This window comes from Phyllostomus discolor, chromosome 10, assembly GCF_004126475.2.
Source record: "Phyllostomus discolor isolate MPI-MPIP mPhyDis1 chromosome 10, mPhyDis1.pri.v3, whole genome shotgun sequence".
In the NCBI taxonomy this organism is placed as follows: domain Eukaryota; kingdom Metazoa; phylum Chordata; class Mammalia; order Chiroptera; family Phyllostomidae; genus Phyllostomus; species Phyllostomus discolor.
This window is the reverse complement of record NC_040912.2, coordinates 46,126,146-46,145,674: the sequence shown is the minus strand read 5'-3', so window position 1 is coordinate 46,145,674 and position 19,529 is coordinate 46,126,146. Positions and strand designations below refer to the sequence as shown.

General features: G+C 34.7%; 1 protein-coding gene across 4 annotated transcripts in view; it reads left to right on the top strand.

Moving 5' to 3' along the window:
- Positions 1 to 19,529, top strand: part of ORC5 (origin recognition complex subunit 5) — a 96,323-nt gene that overhangs the window by 52,748 nt on the left and 24,046 nt on the right. For 3 of the 4 annotated variants that reach the window (XM_028525630.2, XM_036010734.1, XM_036010733.1), the window contains 2 exons: positions 800 to 847; positions 9,565 to 9,675. In XM_028525630.2, the coding sequence (XP_028381431.1) occupies positions 800 to 847; positions 9,565 to 9,675 (159 nt within the window). The remainder of the gene's footprint in view (positions 1 to 799; positions 848 to 9,564; positions 9,676 to 19,529) is intronic. The other variant, XM_036010735.1, reaches the window with a different exon arrangement.

The following is a 19,529-nucleotide window of genomic DNA, read 5'->3' as shown; positions in this document are numbered from 1 at the left end:
ACCTAAGTGGGAAAAATAGATAATTTTGCAGAAGAGTTCAAGTATACCTTAGGTAATAATTCTGGATCTTAAACACACATAAGATTTTGTTTGAAATATGAGAGATGGGAATAAATTTAAGGCTGGTAACTTCTTTATTGTAGCACAACTGCCACAACATTGTACACTCCATACATCATTATCTAGAACATTTAGGAGCCTTTTCTGCATATATATTAGCTGAAGAAATCCCATTTTAGAATTCTTTTCTTTTTGAAAAATTAATATGCAATTTTATATATTATTAAATATATTTGTAATAGACTTATTTATTTGTTTTTTTTCCCATCTCTGTCATGTCTTTCATTTCATGAGGGCAAGGACCACATCTATTTTTTTTCCTATTATTGAATCCCAAGTGCTTAATTAAATGTTCTCAACTAAGTTGTTTTTTTTTTTAATGAATTAACAGCCTACCTTAAGGGATGAGTAAAAACCCATTTATCTTTAGAATTTTTGTTTTTATAAAAATAAATATGCTACAATAAATCAATATAGTAAGTTCTTTTAGGAAGTATCACTATTTTAAGAGCTTTTTCTTTATATATAGAAGTAATCTTTACAATCAAAATCTCAGTCAAATCCGGCTAAAATATGTTGATATTTTAAGGTGATATCTGAGGTGATAAGCAGAATAAAATAAAAAAGTTTAAGATACATAAATTAGTGTCATCCATGCCACATTTTAAACAAATTATGTTTTCTGGTTTTATGGAATACTACCTTTTTTTAATCTTAAAATTATTTTCCTTAATTTCAGCATCATGGGAAAATCAAGAAAACCAGTTTTCTAAAGAAACATGAGAAGGTATTTACATTTTAATTTCTGTAAGAAAAAATCATGAATTTAGGATACTATGGGGATAATGCATGCTTTTATCTGTTAGTTGGACATAAGAAGTTATTTGTATCACTACAGTACCATTATAATACAGTACTAGTATTTTGCTATGTTGAAACAGTGATTGCAGGTACATTCAAGGGAGCTGGTACTAGAGATAAAAATTGACAACTTTTTCTAGTGAATTAATAGATGAAAAAGATCACCCTGTAGTTTGTGATTAAACACAGAAGATTTTCCTCTTTTCTTCTTTGAAACATCCACAAAAATGGCATTGAAGAAATAAAAATGTAAATATACAAGGAATAAGTAGATGAGAGACCCACAAAATTTGGACTTCCATAGTACACAGTTATGCAGGTGACTAAGCAGACCAGAGAGGCTGAATGAAACCTAAACCCCAGTGTAAGCTGGTTTGACCTGAGGAATCTGGAAATGCATAGAAATTAAAGGCACTGAGTACCTTTGAGGGTGGAAGTGTGGGACAAGAACTTCAAAGGAGCATTTTTGTTCCACGTTGTTGCATATCTAAACCACTTCTGTGTCTGTTGGCAGAAGATGAAGAAGTTTGAAATATAAACTTGGCACTATAGAAGCTGTGACTTTTGTTTCTCACTCTTACTCTTACAAACTCAGGATATACTTCTAAACTGATAGTGTTTTCTTAGGACTTTGAAGACATTGTTTTACTGTCTCCTGGCTTTAGTGTTCCTGCTTTAAAAACTCTGTTTATTTCAATTTCTTTATCTGTGTTTTCCCTAGCTGCTTCTAAGTTCTTTTCTCCTTTTCCTTTAGCGTTATTATAGCTTCACTGTGGTGTGTCTGGATTGAAGTTTTCTTTATTTGGAATTACTTTTGCTTCCTGAATTTGAATAATAATGCCTTTATTTAGTTCTCATAAATTCTTTGTCATTAACTTTTCAAATATTGCTTCTCCATTCTAACATGTCTTTATGATATACTGATTAGATATATGGGTAAGTCTTCTCACTGTGCCCAACTTTTTGAAGTCCTTCTCATTCTTCATTCCCTTTGGTCTCTGTATACTATATTCTGAGTAATTTTTTCAGTTCTGTGTTGAGATGTTTCTCTTCAGTTTTGTCTGTTCTTTTTCTATTTGTGTTAACTTTGTAGTTTCAGTAATCTTATTTCTAATTTTTAGAAGTTTTGTTGGTTCAAGTTTTTTCACTTCTACACTTTTTCTAGTAATATTTTAACCTAAAAACACCTATTTTATATTCTATATTTTACACCATATTAGAAGTCCTTGGTGGTCTAATTCTACAATTTCCATTTTTGCTGACTCATGCATTTATGCCTTGTTTATTGAACATTTTGTTATTTTTAGATGTTTGCTCAACTTAATCTTTAGAATTTTTGAGACCTGAGGTGTGCTCATTTAAAAAGGTTTTACACTTACTTCTGTGCAGTCACTTTGGGAACACCAATAACCTGGGATCATTTGGAATTCAACTCTCACCTGGTGATTTTCGGACCACAAGGAGTGTGAATTCTGCCCCCAATCATTGTTAGCCCTGGTTTCTAATTAAAATTCTCAGGGAAGACTTTTTTCCTCCCTTCACACTGTGCCAGAGTCTGGAAGGGAATTTTTATTAATAAATCACATCTGCTTAGGATGGAAAGATTTTCCTAGTATGCCCTTTAACTGAGACATCTTTAATTAGGCTTTCCACCATAGGCAGACTATTGATTTTGTACTCTCTTTTATCGTTTGTGACTGCTTTGGATCATAAAGGATTGGTAAGAGAGTACTTAATAGCTAAAATGGTCAGGGAATGATTTGTGGTAGGGCTTGCATTTGGGTGCTCAGGAATGATGAGGATTGGATATGCAGTGATGGGAGAGGAAGACTTTTCAGTTGACGAAGTGAGTTTAGCCAAGAAGCAGATGTGAAGAAGTGTAGGTTATATAAAATAAATAATGAAATATAATTGGCTGTCATGTATGGTGAGTTTCAGAGAAAAGTCAATTGAAGTAAAATTATGGAGGAATATCCTCAACTGACCAATTTCTAAAGGGAAGGAAGCCCATTTATTCACCTCTGTGTCTCAGCACTTAGTGATCCTTGATGGTTGTTTATTGAAAAAAAAAGGAATAAATGTAATTAATGAGTGAAGAAAATTAAAGAATGAATATAAAACTAAGAATTTTATCTTTCAGACAGAGAATCGTTTAAGAAATTTCAGGAGGGAGACACAGAGTGATGATGAATGACGACTGTGAAAGAGCTGGCACTTTAGACCATCCATGTAGAATGGGTGGATTTGTACAAAACTAGGAAAAAGACAGTGTTGACTGAGGGAGCTGTCTGAGCAAAGACATGAAGAAAGATGTATCTAGTTCTAGATGAATTCTAGTTCTTCTGATGTTATTCTGAAATATGACCTTTAAAGTCCTCTTTTGTCTTTGGTTCATGTTTTAAAGTCTGAACTTAACTGAAAGCTCCCTGTGTTCACTTACTATTTTCTTTATATTTTTGTTCTCTTTGTTCTTGAAATTTTGATTGAATGCTAACTTTATGCCAAGCACTCTGCTAGATGCCACAGATAATGTGGAGAACAAAATAGTCATTGTCTCTGCCCTCAAGAAGCTCTCAATTTAATCAGGCATCAAGCATTAAAAAGCAAACCACATGTTTGCTTTTTAAATCTGCTATCTATCTTCAATTATATAATTCTTTTTCACTGTGTATCCTCAGTGGACATTGATTTTTTAAGATATTTTACTTTTTAATTCAATAAGTGCATGTATATTATACCAGATTATTTGCCAGTTAATTCATGTGGAAAAGGAATGGTCTTTTTCCTCTCCTACTCTTAGTCCCTTTCCACACAGTTTCTTTTAACTATTTGTAGTTTTAGTTTTTCTGACATAAATATTCATAACTAAGTTTATATTGTTGTCACTATTTTTCCTTTTCTTTTTTAAGTATTTTTATTGATTATGCTATTAGCTTTCCCATTTTTTCCCCCTTTATGCCCTCTCCCCCCTGCATCCCCCAACTCGCTAGCATTCTCCCCTCACCTTAGTTCATGTCCATGGGTTATACATGTAAGTTCTTTCACTTCTGTTTCCTGTACCATTTTTTACCTCTCTTCATCTATTTAATGCCTACCAATTATGCTTCTTCTTCCCTATACATTTTGACCCCATTCCTCCCCTTCCTCTCCCCATTGAAAACCCTCCATGTGATGTCCATTTCTCTGATTCTGTTCCTGTTCCTGTTGTACTTGTTTGCTTAGGTTTCATTGTTCTTTCTTGTACATTTTTAGGTTCATTTTTTGATAGTTGTGAGTTTGCTGTCATTTTACTGTTCATATTTTTTATCTTTCTTTTCTTAGATAAGTCCCTTTAACATTTCAGATAATAAGGGCTTGGTGATGATGAACTCCTTTAACTTGACCTTATCTGGGAAGCACTTTATCTGCCCTTGTAATCTAAATGAAAGCTTTGCTGGATAGAGTATTCTTGAATGTAGGTCCTTGCCTTTCATGACTTCAACTACTTCTTTCCAGCCCCTTCCTGCCTGCAAGGTTTCTTTGGAGAAATCAGCTGATAGCCTTATGGACACTCCTTTGTAGGTAACTCTTTCCTTTTCTCTTGCTGCTTTTAAGATTCTCTCTTTATCTTTAATCTTGGGTAACTTAATGATGATGTCTTGGTGTGTTCCTCTTTGGGTCCAACTTCTTTGGGACTCTCTGAGCTTCCTGGACTTCCTGAAAGTCTATTTCCTTTACCAGATTGGGGAAGTTCTCCTTATTTGTTCAAATAAGTTTTCAGTTTCTTGCTGTTGCTCTTCTTCTTCTGACACCCCTAAAATTCAGATATTGGAGCGTTTCAGGTTGTCCCAGAGGTTTGTAAGACTCTCTCCCCTTTTTTGAATTCTTGTTGCTTCATTCTGTTTTGATTGGATGTTTACTGCTTCCTTTTGTTCTAAATTGTTGCTTTGAGTCCTGGTTTCCTACCTGTCACTGTTGGTTCCCTGAATATTTTGCTTTATTTCACTTTGGGTATTCTTCATTTGTTCTTTCATTTTTTGACCAATCTCAATCAGATCTGTGAGCATTTTGATTGACAGGGCTTTAAATTCTCCATTGGATAGGTTGGCAATCTCCTCATTGCTTAGTTCTGAGGTTTTGCTTTGTTTTTTCATTTGGCCCTATTTGTTTGTTTGTTTGGGGCCCATCTTGAGTTGTAAGGGGGCAGGGCCTTAGGTATTTACCCAGGCAGGGCAAACCTTCTTGCTGTGCTGTAGCACTACCTGTGAGGGAGGGGCCAGAGAGGGAACAATGGAGCTAGCCTGCTCATCTCTAGGGCACTTTCCAAGGGACTCTAGTTTGAGACTGGGAGTTCCTCCCACCAGCAACTGCCATAGTCCAAAGCCATCTTTGATTCTCAGTTTCCCCTTAAGTCAGCCCCTCCTGCTCAGCCTACCACCTTGCCAGCAGAGCCAGTTCTGCCCCCATGGTCCACCACCTCACTGCAGTTTCTCTCTGTCTGCTGCCTTACTGGCCTGGTTGTTCTGTTTGACCATTTCTTTTTAATTCTGTGGTGGTTGGAGTTCCATGTAGTTTGATTTCCTGGCACTTTGGGTGGCTTATTGATTTTAGATTGGGTATTATCTTCGTTTTGGTTGTGCGAGGAAGCACACCTATGCCTCCATCATGACCAGAACTTACTTTTTTTTAAGATTTTTTTTATTATTTATTTTTAGAGAGAAGGGAAGGGAGAGAGAAAGAGAGAGAGAGACATAGCAGTGTGTGGTTGCCTTTTGTGTGGCCCCCACCAGGGACCTAGTCTGCATCCTAGGCATGTGCCCTGACTGGGGATCTAACCAATGACTCTTTGGTCGGAAGCCCACACTCATTCCACTGAGCTACACTAGCCAGGGCTATTTTTCATGTTACATCACTTTTCATTCCATATTCAACCTCAAAAATTATTTTACTTGGCTTCCTTTTTTGATTCTTTCTTCCATTGTTATAAGCATACAGTCTCTAATAACCTGTAGTGGAACTAGAGAAGTATTTCTCAGACTGCCTTCCTCTCTAAGTGGGAGGTCAGTTTGCATTTATAGCACATACAGTTCAGTGATGAAAATAAGTATATGGCCTGATGCCACTAAAACACTTTATTTTTAACTTTGAAATGTGTTTTCTAACCATAAAATAAAAACAAAAGTGAAAATTAAAAAACTGTCAACATCTTTCACAATGTCTTTTTACTTTTTATTTAACCTTTATTGTATTTTTTCCATTACTATTTAGCCCCCTTTTACCCTCTCCACCCAGAATTCACCACACTGTTGTCCATGCCCATGAGTCCTTTTTCCCCTTTTACTCAATCCCTCCACTCTCTAACCTCCCTCACCCCCTAGATGTCAGCTGCTCTCCATCTGGCAACTGTCAAAATGTTCTCTGTATCTGTAAGATTGTTTCTGTTCTCTTTGTTCACTTATTTTGTTTTTAGGTTCAGTTGTTGATAGAAGTGTATGTACTAAAGCATTCTATCATTCAAATTTCTGATTTTTTTCCTCCTTCTTCTTAGAGAAGACCCTTTAACATTTCATGTAATACTGGTTTGGTGGTGATGAACTCCTTCAGCTTGTTCTTGTCTGGGCAGTTCTTTATATGTCTAATTCTAAGTGCTAGCTTTGGTGGGTAGAGGAATCTTGGTTGTAGGTCCCCACTTTTCATGACTTTGAATATTTTTTGCTAATCCCTTCTGATCCACAAAGTCTCTGTTGAGAAATCAGCTGACAGTCCTAAGGGAGCTCCCTTAAGGAATGTTGTTATGCTTGAGGTTGTTCCAGAGGCTACTTACACTATTTTAATTTTTTTGGATTCTGTTTACTTTCTGCTGTTCTGATTGTGTGGTTTTTGTTTCCTTATATTCCAAATCACTGCTTTGAGTCTCAGCTCCATCTATTCTACTGTTGATTGCTTGTAAATTATTCTTTATTTCAGTTAGTGTATCCTTCATTTCTGACTAGTCCTTTTTATGCTTTTGATGTTCTCACCAAATTCATTGAGCATAATTTTAACCAGTGTTTTAAAGTCTGCATCTAGTCGGTCACTTGCTTTCATTTTGTTTAGTTCCTTTTGTATTGTTCTGTTCTTTCATTCAAGACATGTTTCTTTGTCTCCTCATTTTGGCAGCCTCCCTGTGTTTGTTTCTATGTATTAGGCAGAGCTGCTGTGTCTTCCAGGCTTGGTAGAGTAGTAGGTATTGTGTAGGGTCCAGTGGCACAGCCTACTTGATTACCCAAGTGGGGCACTCAAGGTGCATCCTTGGGTGGGTTATGTATACCCTTTTCTTGTAGTTGATTGCTGTTGGCATCTCAATGGGAGGGACTCACCCACCTGCCCCTGCACCCCAACCAGTCAGCTGCAAGTACTGGCAGTGACTGCTGACCACCATGGAGCATCAGCTGTACAGGGGCCCACCCTATAGAGAAGGACTTAATATAGTGGGGCTCTGGTGCCACTGAGTTTGCTTCTTGTGTATGTTGCCTGTAGAGGTGGTTGGATGGTGGTGCTTCATTGTGGTCAGAGCTGTCCAATTGGTGCTCTGGCTGTGGAGCCTCCCAGGAGGTGCAGGCCAAGGTTAGCCTTTGCCTGTGTTCTGCCTGGGGCCACCTGGCATGAGCTACAAAGTGAAGTGCATATGGCTGCTACTTGTGCTGGGCTTGGAGGTGTCCAGGCTGTGAACCAAGGCTAGCTGCTGCTAGTGTTGAGCCTGGGACACTTAGCTAAGGGTATAAGGCACACTGAGGCCATATCCTGCTTGTTTGAGAGATGTTAGAAAAATCTGAAGAAAGAGAAAGACTGGTCATTCCTGTGGAAAAGCCACCAGAAACAGCTTGGGTGGGGCTGGGCTTCAGGGAATCACTGTTGCAGCAAACAGTCTGAGCCAGGTTGATGGAATCTCAGATATATGGCGCCCACCTGCTGGCTCTGTGGGGGAGGGTTCATCAAAGGAACGATGGCCTCTGCCACCACTTCTTTCTGGGAAAGCTGTTCCCCTAGCTCTCACCCTGGTGCCCGACAATTCAGTTCCTTCCTGTATGTCTCTGGTGTCTTTCATGCTGTTGCCCCAGCACTGGAGCTCAGAGAGGGTGAGCCTGAGTAAGTCCATGCACTGGCCACAAAAGGAACTGCCTGGGACTCCAGAAGCCCTCTGCCTTCCTCAGCCTCAGTCCCCTCTGGTTTTTACAGCCAGTAGTTATGGGGAATTCTCTTCCTGGCACTGGAACCCTGGGCTTGAGGGCCTGGTGTGGGACTGGGACCCCTTGCTCGATAGGGGGGACTCTGCAGCCAAGATAGTCCTCTCAGTTTTTATTCACCACACATGGTTGAGGAACCAGCTCGTTTGGGTCTCTGCTCCTTTTACAAGTCTTGATGTGGCCTCTTCTTTAATTCCCTGTTGTGGGACTTCCATTCAGCCAGATTTCAGGCAGTTCTGAATGATGGTTGTTCTGCAGTTCTATTGTAATTTTGATGTGATTGTGGGAGGAGGTGCATATCCCATTTGTTTACCTACCCCACCATCTTGATGGGAAGTTCAATGCTGTATATTGTTTATGAACATGTCTATAGTATAAAAACTGTCATAATAGTGATAAAAACACCAAATCTGGATAGTGGTTTCTTTCATGGAGGGAGAGAGAATGGGATGTGAGAGGAATGAAAGGGAGCGTCAGCTTATCTGTAATGTGACTTAATGTTTTATTTCTTTGTACTTTTATTCTTTTGTATTGCATGTTAGGGTTTGATAAAATTTGAGGTTTCGTTGGTACTAATTGTATTATCATTACTTTCTAAATGTTTGAAGTAGTTAATGATGAAAGCATATAAAATTTAAGACTTGCAAAATATTTTCTGAACTATGTTTTAGATGTAAATAGCTGAGGTAAATATATCTTCATTTTGTAATTCTAAGTAGCTCTTTTCCTCTACAGTCATTCTTTAAAGAAATAGTTATTTTCATGCATGTAAATGTAGCTTCTCATTTTATTTGCTGTTGCTAATATAAAGTACTTAAGCACTTACATTGCAGTTTTCTAATGACAAGTAATTGTATCACATGATTGTGTATACCAGTATGAACATTTTACAGTCTTTAAACTTTTTATGACTTTTACATTGTTTTAAGCCAATGGCTTATTCACAAATTATGAAATGTTTTATTAGTTTTCTAATGTAGTATTTACTATAACTGATGTTTTTTGAATATTAATTTTGAATAAGTGCATTTTCCAGTCTGTTGCACAAAGCCAAATGGTGAGAAGAAAGTAGTAAGTTCTAGGCTAGGAGTTAGGACCTCAACCCTGCTTTTTGTTATGTACTGTCTTTACTAATGATGTGTCTGAGTCACTTAACATCTGGTTACAACAGCAAAATAGAGGTGATGTTTAGGTCTAGTCTGGATGACTTGTGAGTTCTTTAATAATATTTGTTGATGCTAAGTCAGAAAATCTTGAAGAAAGTGCTCAGGGGTTAGTCATGATTATATCAGGTAAAATTTTCACGTAGGGACTGCAAGTTAGATTTGGTAACATCTTTGGAAAACCATAGGACATAAATATTTTATTACTGGGAATTTATAGTACACAAAGTGAGTCTTCTGCTATAAGAAGAAAATCCATGTTCTTTTTCTTACAGACAAGCAATCATCTCCTCGGACCAAAAATGTTTCCACTAGATAGATTATTAGCAATATTATATAGTATTGTGGACAGCAAAGTTGCTCCAACAGCAAATATCTTTTCCCAGGTAAGCTTTGTGATAGGTTATTATCTATCATCTTTATTTTTATGGAATTTTTCAGGTAGTATAGTTGGTATGGTATAGTTCCAGGATGTAGAATTTTGCTTAGTAGGTGTTACTGTTTTAACTATGTAATGAAAATTTGTTCTTGGTAAGTAATTAAAAATTCCAAATCTTTAGGGTATTACTGAATTTCCTTATAAGTATAACTGGACGATTAAAGACAGCTCAGTATTACTGGATTTTTTTTCCTGTTTTTAATAAAGGAAGTTTAAAATTATTATAATGATCTTGATTAAACAAATAAGTGGCTTCGTGATATTGATATGATTATCGATGATAGAAATATAATTTAATGAAAACAAAATTTTAAAACTTTTTTGGTAAGGAGGTAATATTCTTATTCCTCGCATATATTCCTTTCAGGTTGATAGTGTGCATGATTTTTTTAAAGTGCTCCTGTTTCTAGAATGATTAAGTTCTCAAATTTTTCACTAGATGGCAGCAGTAGTATTAAAAATAGGAACCATGACATATTTAATAAAGTTGATTTTTTGGTTGCTAGTTTTAGAAAAACCTCTTTATTAGAAATATAGTTGTAGTATTTCGTAAATGATCTAGAAAAACAGAAGAAAAAGCAAATGACGTGACTAGTATTTATTGAAGAGCAAAGTCACATGAGATGTTGCAGTGGGGATTTTGTTTTATGTATAAGTGTTTAGGTTAAGTAATATGTAAATAATAGAATTTGCATTTTAATTCACTGCAAATAAATTTGATTCTTGAATGGATGTTAGCCATTGTAATCCAGTGTGTGGTAGTAACTTTTCATTCTTCATTTAACTCAGCATTTAAGTTACATAATTTTTATGTCAGCATTTATAGAAAATTTCATCTACCTTTACTGTGTCCTTGAAAGAAGGTAATGTAGTCATTTATTAGGTTATGCATATAACTAACTAATAGGAAGATAGATTGGTAGCCTTAATGCCAATAATTAAAAAACTCCAATTCCAAAACATAATTCCAAAATGGGAATTATGATTTTTACTATAAGGAATTGAGCCTTGGAGAGGCTAAATGATACTGCCAATCAATGTGACACATGTAAATCTTTGAGAACTAAAGCCTAAGGAAGTGAGGTGCTCCTAAAGTACATGCAATTGTACTTATCAGGTACTCCAAAATTACCTTTGTGGGAGATACAAAGAAGGATAATAAATGGTTTTCTTCTTAGAGAGCTTTTAATTTATTCTTGAGGGATAAAACAGGTACATGAAAATAATGTTTTATGTCTGGAAATGAATCCTAGTTAGTGCTTCTGAGAGATTTAGAACAGAGGGATCACTTCTGGATTGGGCAGGATGCAAGAAAGATGAAAAATGGAGCTGAGTTGTGGAGAATAAGTAGGATTTTTTTCTCTAACACTTCTGATTTACATAATGATTCATTCTTATTACACAGAAATGAAAAAAATAGGTAAATAAGGAAAAATAATACATAAAATTAGCTAACACCTTATTTCCAATAGATAGACTTTGGTAGACTAAAGATTTGTGAAGGGTAGATAATATGACCAAAGGGATAGGATTAGGAAGAAACAAGACATATTTGTCAACTCTCAAGCTGGTTTAATTGAAAAATAGGTATATTATATTGTGGTAGTGGTAGCAGTCATTATTGCAATCTAGTAAGTGGTAATAGTGTTACCACCACCCATCATACCTTGCTTCTTGGTACCTTACAATTGGTAGGGCATTTTACATTTTATAGTCTTGTCACATAATAAGTTAATCTTTAAAGAAAAGAGACTGAATCTCATAATGTCTAAGAGATTTGTCCAAGGCTATGTAGTAAATTACCATACTGGTAGGTAGCATCCAGAGTTGAAGATTTTCCAAAAAGCAGGCTTTGATTATAATTGAACAGTGTCATCTGTCTTTGTTTTCTTTATCTCCTTTTTACTTTTATTATTTCCCATACTTAAATTATTTTTTTCAATTACAGTTGACCTGCATTATATTAGTTACAGGTGTATACCCCAGTGATTAGACATTACATAACTTGCTACGTGACCAATAAATTTTGTACCCATTTGACACTGTACATAGTAATTAAAATATTTATTGACTATATTCCCTATGCTGTACTTTACATTCCATAAGTATTCTGTAACTGCCAATTTGTACTTCTTAATCCCTTTACCTTTTTCATCCTTCCCTTCTAACAGCTTCCCATCTGGCAACTGTCAAAATGTTCTCTGTATCTATGAATCTGTTTTTGTTCTCTTTGTTCACTTATTTTGTTTTTAGGTTCAGTTGTTGATAGAAATGTATGTACTAAAGGTATTGTGTAGGGTCTAGTGGCACAGCCTACCTGATCACCCAAGCGGGGCACTCAAGGTGTATCCTTGGGTGGGTTATGTACACCCTCTTCTTGTAGTTGATTGCTGTTGGCATCTCAATGGGAGGGATTCGCCCACCTGCCCCTGTACCCCAACCAATCAGCTGCAAGTACTGGCAGTGACTGCTGACCACCATGAAGCATCAGCTGTACAGGGGCCTACCCTATAGAGCAGGACTTACTTTAGTGGGATCTGGTTCCCACTGAATTCACCCCTTGAGTGTGATATTTATAGAGGTGGTTGGATTTACTTTTTTTGTTTTCAACAGTGCTTTTAATGCTATAATTAAGAAACAGTTTGGCCCAAAATGTCTTTCTATGTTTTAACCAAATTAAATTGTTTTCCACCTTAACAATAATGATACTCTTTTTGACCCTAACAGCCCAAAATAAATTTTTGCTTTCTAATCTCTTTTTGATTAGCAGTAATCAAAATGATAAACTTTGTGTAGAATTTGGCTCTAAGAATTGATATTTATTTGTTGAGAAATCACTTAGGACTTGATCTTACTTGATTGCCATTTGCAATACAAAGGGTGAGAGGGCTACAAAAGGATGATGCCACCAACAGTACGGTGTTGTCCCTTGCTTTTGCTTGGTTAATAAAATATACAAGACAGTCAAGTCACATATATACCGTGTTTAGGAACAAAATGTGGACTTTGGCCAGGTATATCAGTTGGTTAGTTAGTGTGTGATCCTGATACGCCAAGGTTGCAGGTTTTATCCTTTGTCAGGGAATATACAAGAATCAACTAGTAAATGCATAAGTAGAAAAACATGTCTTTCTCTCCTTCCCCCCTCTCTCTCTCTAAAATCAATAAATAAAAATTAATAAAAGAACAAAGTGTGGCAAAAACCACATATATATAGGAAGGATATTTCTCCCATATGTCTTATTTTCTTTTTCTTTCCATTGATTCCCAGTGACCTTTTCTGTTTTTCTCCTTTTATTCATCTATCAAAACCATACTCTTGTCAATAGAAATGGAAGTTTGTATTTAACCTAGGCACACTTAATTTTTGAAGTGAAAAATAGAAGTGTGACATTTGTATCGGAAGTGCTCATTTAATAGGAACACTAGATGGCAATGTTGTTACATTGTAGCTTTAAGTAAGATGAAGTCGGAAACAACTTGTTAATATTGTTTTTGATATTTAGAAAAGCTGTTTGTTAATTTAATACATTGGTTTATTTGAATAAAACAAAATGAACTGGAGATATTTAATGATAATATAGGTGGGTGCTGTACACACTTTCATGAAAATGTAAATAAAATTGGTAAGGTATTGTGTTTGCATAAGCATTTTCCACTTGGAAGTAATTTCTTTTTATTGGCTGTAATGGGTTTATATGTGATAATTGCTACTTTTTCTGTTTGTTTATTTTATGGCAACTGTTTTAAGGATCTGTTGTGTAGCAATATGCTATTGAATAGCTTGATTTACCAGTTACATAATTATTTATAATTTTTAAAATATCAATTTATCAAATGTGGTATATATATTCAGTATCTCTTGAAGCATAAGTTTATTTCCAGTGCATTTCATCTAAATCTATTCTGTAATAAGCTTGTAAAAATAGTAGTATAAGGAATCTTTAGTTATTAAAATTGCAATTAATAATATTCAAATTCATAGCAGTAGTAATAATAGTAGTATTATATTATGGTTGGTATTCTTCTGAATTTCTTTATTCTTAGTTAAATTTTGAATACAATTATTAACTTTTTAATCTCAAAAGTGAATAAGAGGATGTTAGTACATTTAAATTTTACATTACAATAATTCTCATTTACTGAAATAGAAATGTGGTTCTTAAATTTTCTTAGCCTTATGAGATAATTTTTGCTTTATGCAGTTTACTACAGTTTTACAGTCATGACCATGGATCATTTTAAAGCTTTTTAATCAAATAAAATAAATGTAGTCCCATATATATTTGAACTTGTAAATAACAAAGCTTTACTTCTGGTGTTTTCATTTTTTTCCTTCTCAGCATGGATAGAATGTATAAACTATGCTATTTACATGCAGGAAATGGTAAAGATTATTACTTTCAAAACACTTTATCAGATATATTATTGAAGAGCTTTTATCATCTTTAAAAGAAATATTATTGACTTGTCTTTTTCCCCCAGAGGTATATTAAAACCAGGTTATGCCATTTTTCTTGAAGAAAAATGACGATTTTTTCCAGAGGTATATTAAAACAGGTTATGCCTTTTTACTTTTATCTTGAAGAAAACTTATAATTTATTTGCAAATTTTTAATATATTTTATTTGTGTGATTTCTGTATTCTCTCTTAATTATCATTGCCCACCCTCACCACAGTCTGGTAGTTAGCTGAAGGCAATGGAGTACACACAGTTCTTTATGACTGTCATCAGGTATCTTACTTATTTAAAATATTAAGCCATAATGCTTTATTTTCTTTCAGATGATAGAATTATTGGTGTTTATTTCTAATATTATTGCTACAGCTTTCTAAAGTGACTTTTAAAAGGAGAGTTATCAGCCCTGGCTGGCGTAGCTCAGTGGATTGAGCATGGGCTGGGAACCAAAGTATCCCAGGTTCGATTCCCAGCTAGGGTACATTCCTGGGTTGCAGGTCATAACCCCCAGCAACCGCACATTGATGTTTCTCTCTCTCTCTCTCCCTCTCTCTCTCTCTCTCTCTCTCTGCCCCCCCCTAAAAATAAATAAATAAAATGTTTAAAAAAAATTTTTTTAAGAAAAAGAGTTATCTTTTAAAAAATTAGGGGCATGTATTATATCACACTATTAAACTTATTTAATCAGTTAATGTTTTGAAAAATTAATTTTGATGGCAAATCACTGTAATTCTATAATTATAAGAAACTATTCTGAATTAATATTAAAAAATAGCTAAAAGGAGCATAGTGCCTTAAAAATAGTTCTTTGTATGTTATTGACAGGTTACATTGTTTTTTTAATAATTAAGGTCTAATTTTGAAATGGCTTCATATTTAGTTGTATATAATTTAATTAAGAAAAACTTAAATTTAAATGTCCTTAAAGATATTTTCTTTTTTTAAAGTATAAAATGCATTTTGGAGCAAAGTATAATGTACAAATATATTGGTTCAAAAATATACATTTTCATTTATAATCTCTTTGCTCTTGAACTTAAATCATGATATTGGAATATTTTTGGACTAATTTTGTTACATCATTGTAATTATTAGTCATGAATCAATTTGATCTTTTCTTAAAAAGGTTACATTAACTCTAGTAGCATTTATAAAACCTTATGCTTTCTACTTATTTGGGTATTGGTTTATGAACCATGCAGGATATATTTAAACTAATTATTTTTATATTTTCCAAATGAATTTGTCATTAATCAGAAAGCAAAATGATTAGTTATTTCATCTAGGAAAGTTTTTCTTTTCTTTTTAAATTTAATTTAATTTAATTTTAATTGTTGTTCAAGTACACTTTTCTGTCTTTTACTCCCATCCCAGCCCACCCCCTACCCCTCCCCATCTCATCTAGGAGAGTTTTTCAAAGCAGATGCTTTACCTCTACCATAGCCATAGGAAGATGTTTATGCTATGCTTATTAGGGCAGCCAACATTTTATTCACTCATAAACAGATTTTTGGATTTTCCCTTCAAATATAGGTTGATGTATAGTAAATTTATACAGTTTTCAACTTAGAAGATTTTGTGAATATTATTTAATTCAAAAATATTTTAATATAAAATATTTTAATCTAATTCAAGCTTCAAATTCAAAGTCAGTTTTTACTTTTTTTTCCTAGATGAAATTAAATTTTTCTTTCTGTACTTAAACATTCCATTTAAGAGATATTTATTGAAGGCCTACTGTGTGCCAGGTATTGTGTTGAGTGAAGAGAATATGTAAGTTAGAAAAATGGAATTCCTGCCCTCCAGGATCTTAGTCAGGCTGTGGCTTCTACTGCCCTTCTTTTGTAGTTGGTGTGGTTGCCAGATTCTAGCTTATACTAGAGTTAGTGGTGTGTATATGTATTTAGTGAGAGGACATACATGCTGAAGTAGCTGCTTTGAATACTTAAGTGAAAGCTAACTTAAATACCTAAAATAACTAAGTAAAAGTAGGATTTTTCACATTGGTAGTCCCTGTTATTTGATAATATATGTATTTAAGGGTCTTCTGAGTAAAATAATAACTCTCTTGTTGAATGTCTCCTTCTGACATGCCTTGAACTTAGTGTTGTGGAGCATGATTGTTTGATACCTATGTCATAACTAAATTTTGCTACTTATCAATTACATTTATTTATAACTAGTTAGTTTTGTTTATTGGTATATTAAAACTTGAAACTTAAGGTATGGACAAATAAGTAGTGTACTGTATGTGACCTATTACAAACTAAGTGGCTCTTAAAAAGTTACATGGCTATACTTTCAAATACTTTACCATTAAATATTATACTCATGTGACTCTTTTATATATATTTCAAATTACTACTATAGATTTTTAACCAAAAGCACTTCAGCCAAATAACTGTCTTTATAAACTTGATTTATAATTTCCTTTGCCCTAAAAAATATTTTTATATGTTATATAATGTGGCTGATTTCTACTTTATAAAAAAATAACATTTATTAAGTGCTAGTTATATAACATCGGAGATCATAGTTAATGAAATACTATCAAATGCATATGAGGTCTGTCCAGAAAGTATCCACCATGTAATATAAAAAATAGAGGCAGTTATTGAAGAAGATACAAGAAACATTGTACATAGGACCATGATGCCTTTTCAAAGTAGGCATTTTGGGACCTCAAACAGTTCTCCCAATTGCCATCAGTAGCCTCATCATATTTTCCTGAATCTCATCAACAGTCAGAAATCTCTTCCCTTTCAAAGGTGATTTTAGTTTTGGGAAAGGCCAGAAGTCACGGGGTACCAATTCTGGGCTGTAGGGGTGCTGAGATTTGATGTGTCACCAAAAAACTCTGCACAAGACATAATGCATGAGTGCGTACATTGTTGTGATGAAGCTGTCAATCACCAGTTGCCCATAGCTCAGCCTTCTGAATCACCTGAATAGTTTCTACAGAGGAATGTTCAAGCTTCATACAAAATTTGATGCAGATTCATTGCTCTACTTTCTCAGTCATTTTGAATGCTATAGCTACACAGTAGACATGCTCACTCAGCAGCATCTACTGCTCCTACTGACTAGTACAGTGAAGTTGTCATTGTTCACCTATGTGCGTTCCAGTCCACTCTCCTTGGCTGCCAGGTTACATCAATGTCATGCAAACTGTTCTTGTTATATTAACAATGGCTGGACTTTTTCCAGATAGACCTTGTATATTGATCAGGTAAGAATTTGAATCTGTTAAACACAAAGTGTAACATCCTAAAATCTAGCTATAATATATTCACATAAAGTGATTCAAGTATGAGAATTATTTTTATAGGTATTAAAGTTGGTGAACAAATGGGACAGTTTTCCTGAAAACAAATTCCTTGGACACTAGTATATTTGCAAAAGTGAAACACTATTTATTCTTTTTCAATGCATCATTTGCATTGTGCTAGTATTCCACTGTCTCTATAATATCTAACTTAAATACTTTATGCTATTAAGGTAAATTATGTAAATCACAGGAAGTATCTTGAATGCTAACATTTTCTAATAATCTTATTATGGGTTTTTTTTCTCTTTACCACTAGTGAGATTGTGAGGCATTCCATTCCAAAGATGGTGAAGAAACCTTCCTTAATACCTAATCAGCAGATGAATAGGTCAGCAAGGGTGTTGTTTGACAGAGACAGGCCCTTCTCTAGCAGCGAAGAGCTCTGCTCACTCTCCACCAGGGCAGTAGATTCATAACCTCCTCTCCCTGGTATGGATGTATCACTGTTCTGCCATCACATCACTATGCAATAGGTGCCTGTTTCAGGAGAATTTTTAAAACTGTTTTGGGATGCTTCATATTGGAAAAGGGTAAAGTTGATATATGATTTTTCCGTAGCAGCACTTCTGTTGTAAGAGATACTAATACTAATTGTTACCAAAAAAATGAAAAGGAGGGTATATTTTACTCTCTTGTCTAGTAGTAAAAAGTTGTTTTTCTTGTTTTCCTTTGTAAAAGAACATCATTTTTTCCTACTCTCATCTTCCCTAAATCTGGTGTTAAATTTCTTCAGTGTGTCCATTTTGCCTTTGTGAATCTATCAGCCCAGCAGTAGGCATTTTTATTGAACTGTAGAAAAATAGAACCTTTGCTTAAGAATGACATCTAAATACTGTTTACAGGATTAAAAAATGCATAAGTTAGGCTTTCAACTTTTGAATAAATAATACATCGATAATTTTGTAGACAATATTTTATAACTGTCTTTCTCAAAGCTTATTTCTAATAACTATACCAAATGTATTCCTTTTATTCACATTTTTGAGGAAATGTTTTTAACACCAATAAGTTTCATTTGACTTGGCAGATTTTTTGCTGAAAACACACAAAAAAGTTTGTGTGAATGTGTGCTTGCACATGCCTATTTAGGAAAATATGTACTGTCAATATAGTGACTGTATAGGCAAACACAAACCTCAGAGCTCTATGTCTAGAAAAGGAGTTTTAAGAAAATGAGTTAGGAGATAAACGATTTGGAAAAATCTACATTATGGAAGGTTGCTACATTTTAAAATATTCCTATAAAAAGATAATTAAAAGAGCCCTGAGCCTAGTGTGGCTCAGTGGATTGAGCGCTGGCCTGCAAACCAAAGGGTCGCTGGTTCGATTCCCAGTCAAGGCACATGCCTGGGTTGCAGGCCAGGTCCCCAGTAGGGGGCATGCTAGAGACAACCACATATTGATGTTTCTGTCCTCTTCCTCCCTTCTTCCTCTCTAAAAATAAATAAATAAAATCTTTTTTAAAAAAGGATAATGAAAAGAAATGTTGGTGCTTAAGGAAATGTTTTCCAATGAAAATTTGTCTTCATTCCTTGTCAGGTCACAATTGGAGTTCTTTGGGGAAGACCAGCCTCACCTGCCTATACATAGACATCTTTAAGTACTTGGTATTGCAGAAAAGTCCTTGTCATTTTCCCTAGATGAGACATTAGGGTCCTCAGTCCTAAGTCACTATAGAATCTAGTTGCTCCCTCACTTTGGGTACTGTGAATGGTGATGGGAGAGTTGAATTCTTAGAATAGGAAGTAATTGTGTCCCTGTAGTTAAGAATAAGAAAAGTAACTAGGCTTATGTGGATATGCCTTACCTACTCCCCTGGCTTCACATGATATGTGTACACTGGTATCTTTTGTATTTTGTACTTCTAGCCCTTATCCTCTAGCTCTGGACCCAAATTGCCACCTGAACAATAATACCTAAATGTGTCAAACCAAATTATTCCCTAAACATTTTCCTGTTCTTTTTTTTTTCAGATTTCAAATCTAGTCATTATTACTCATTTTTACTAAGTGC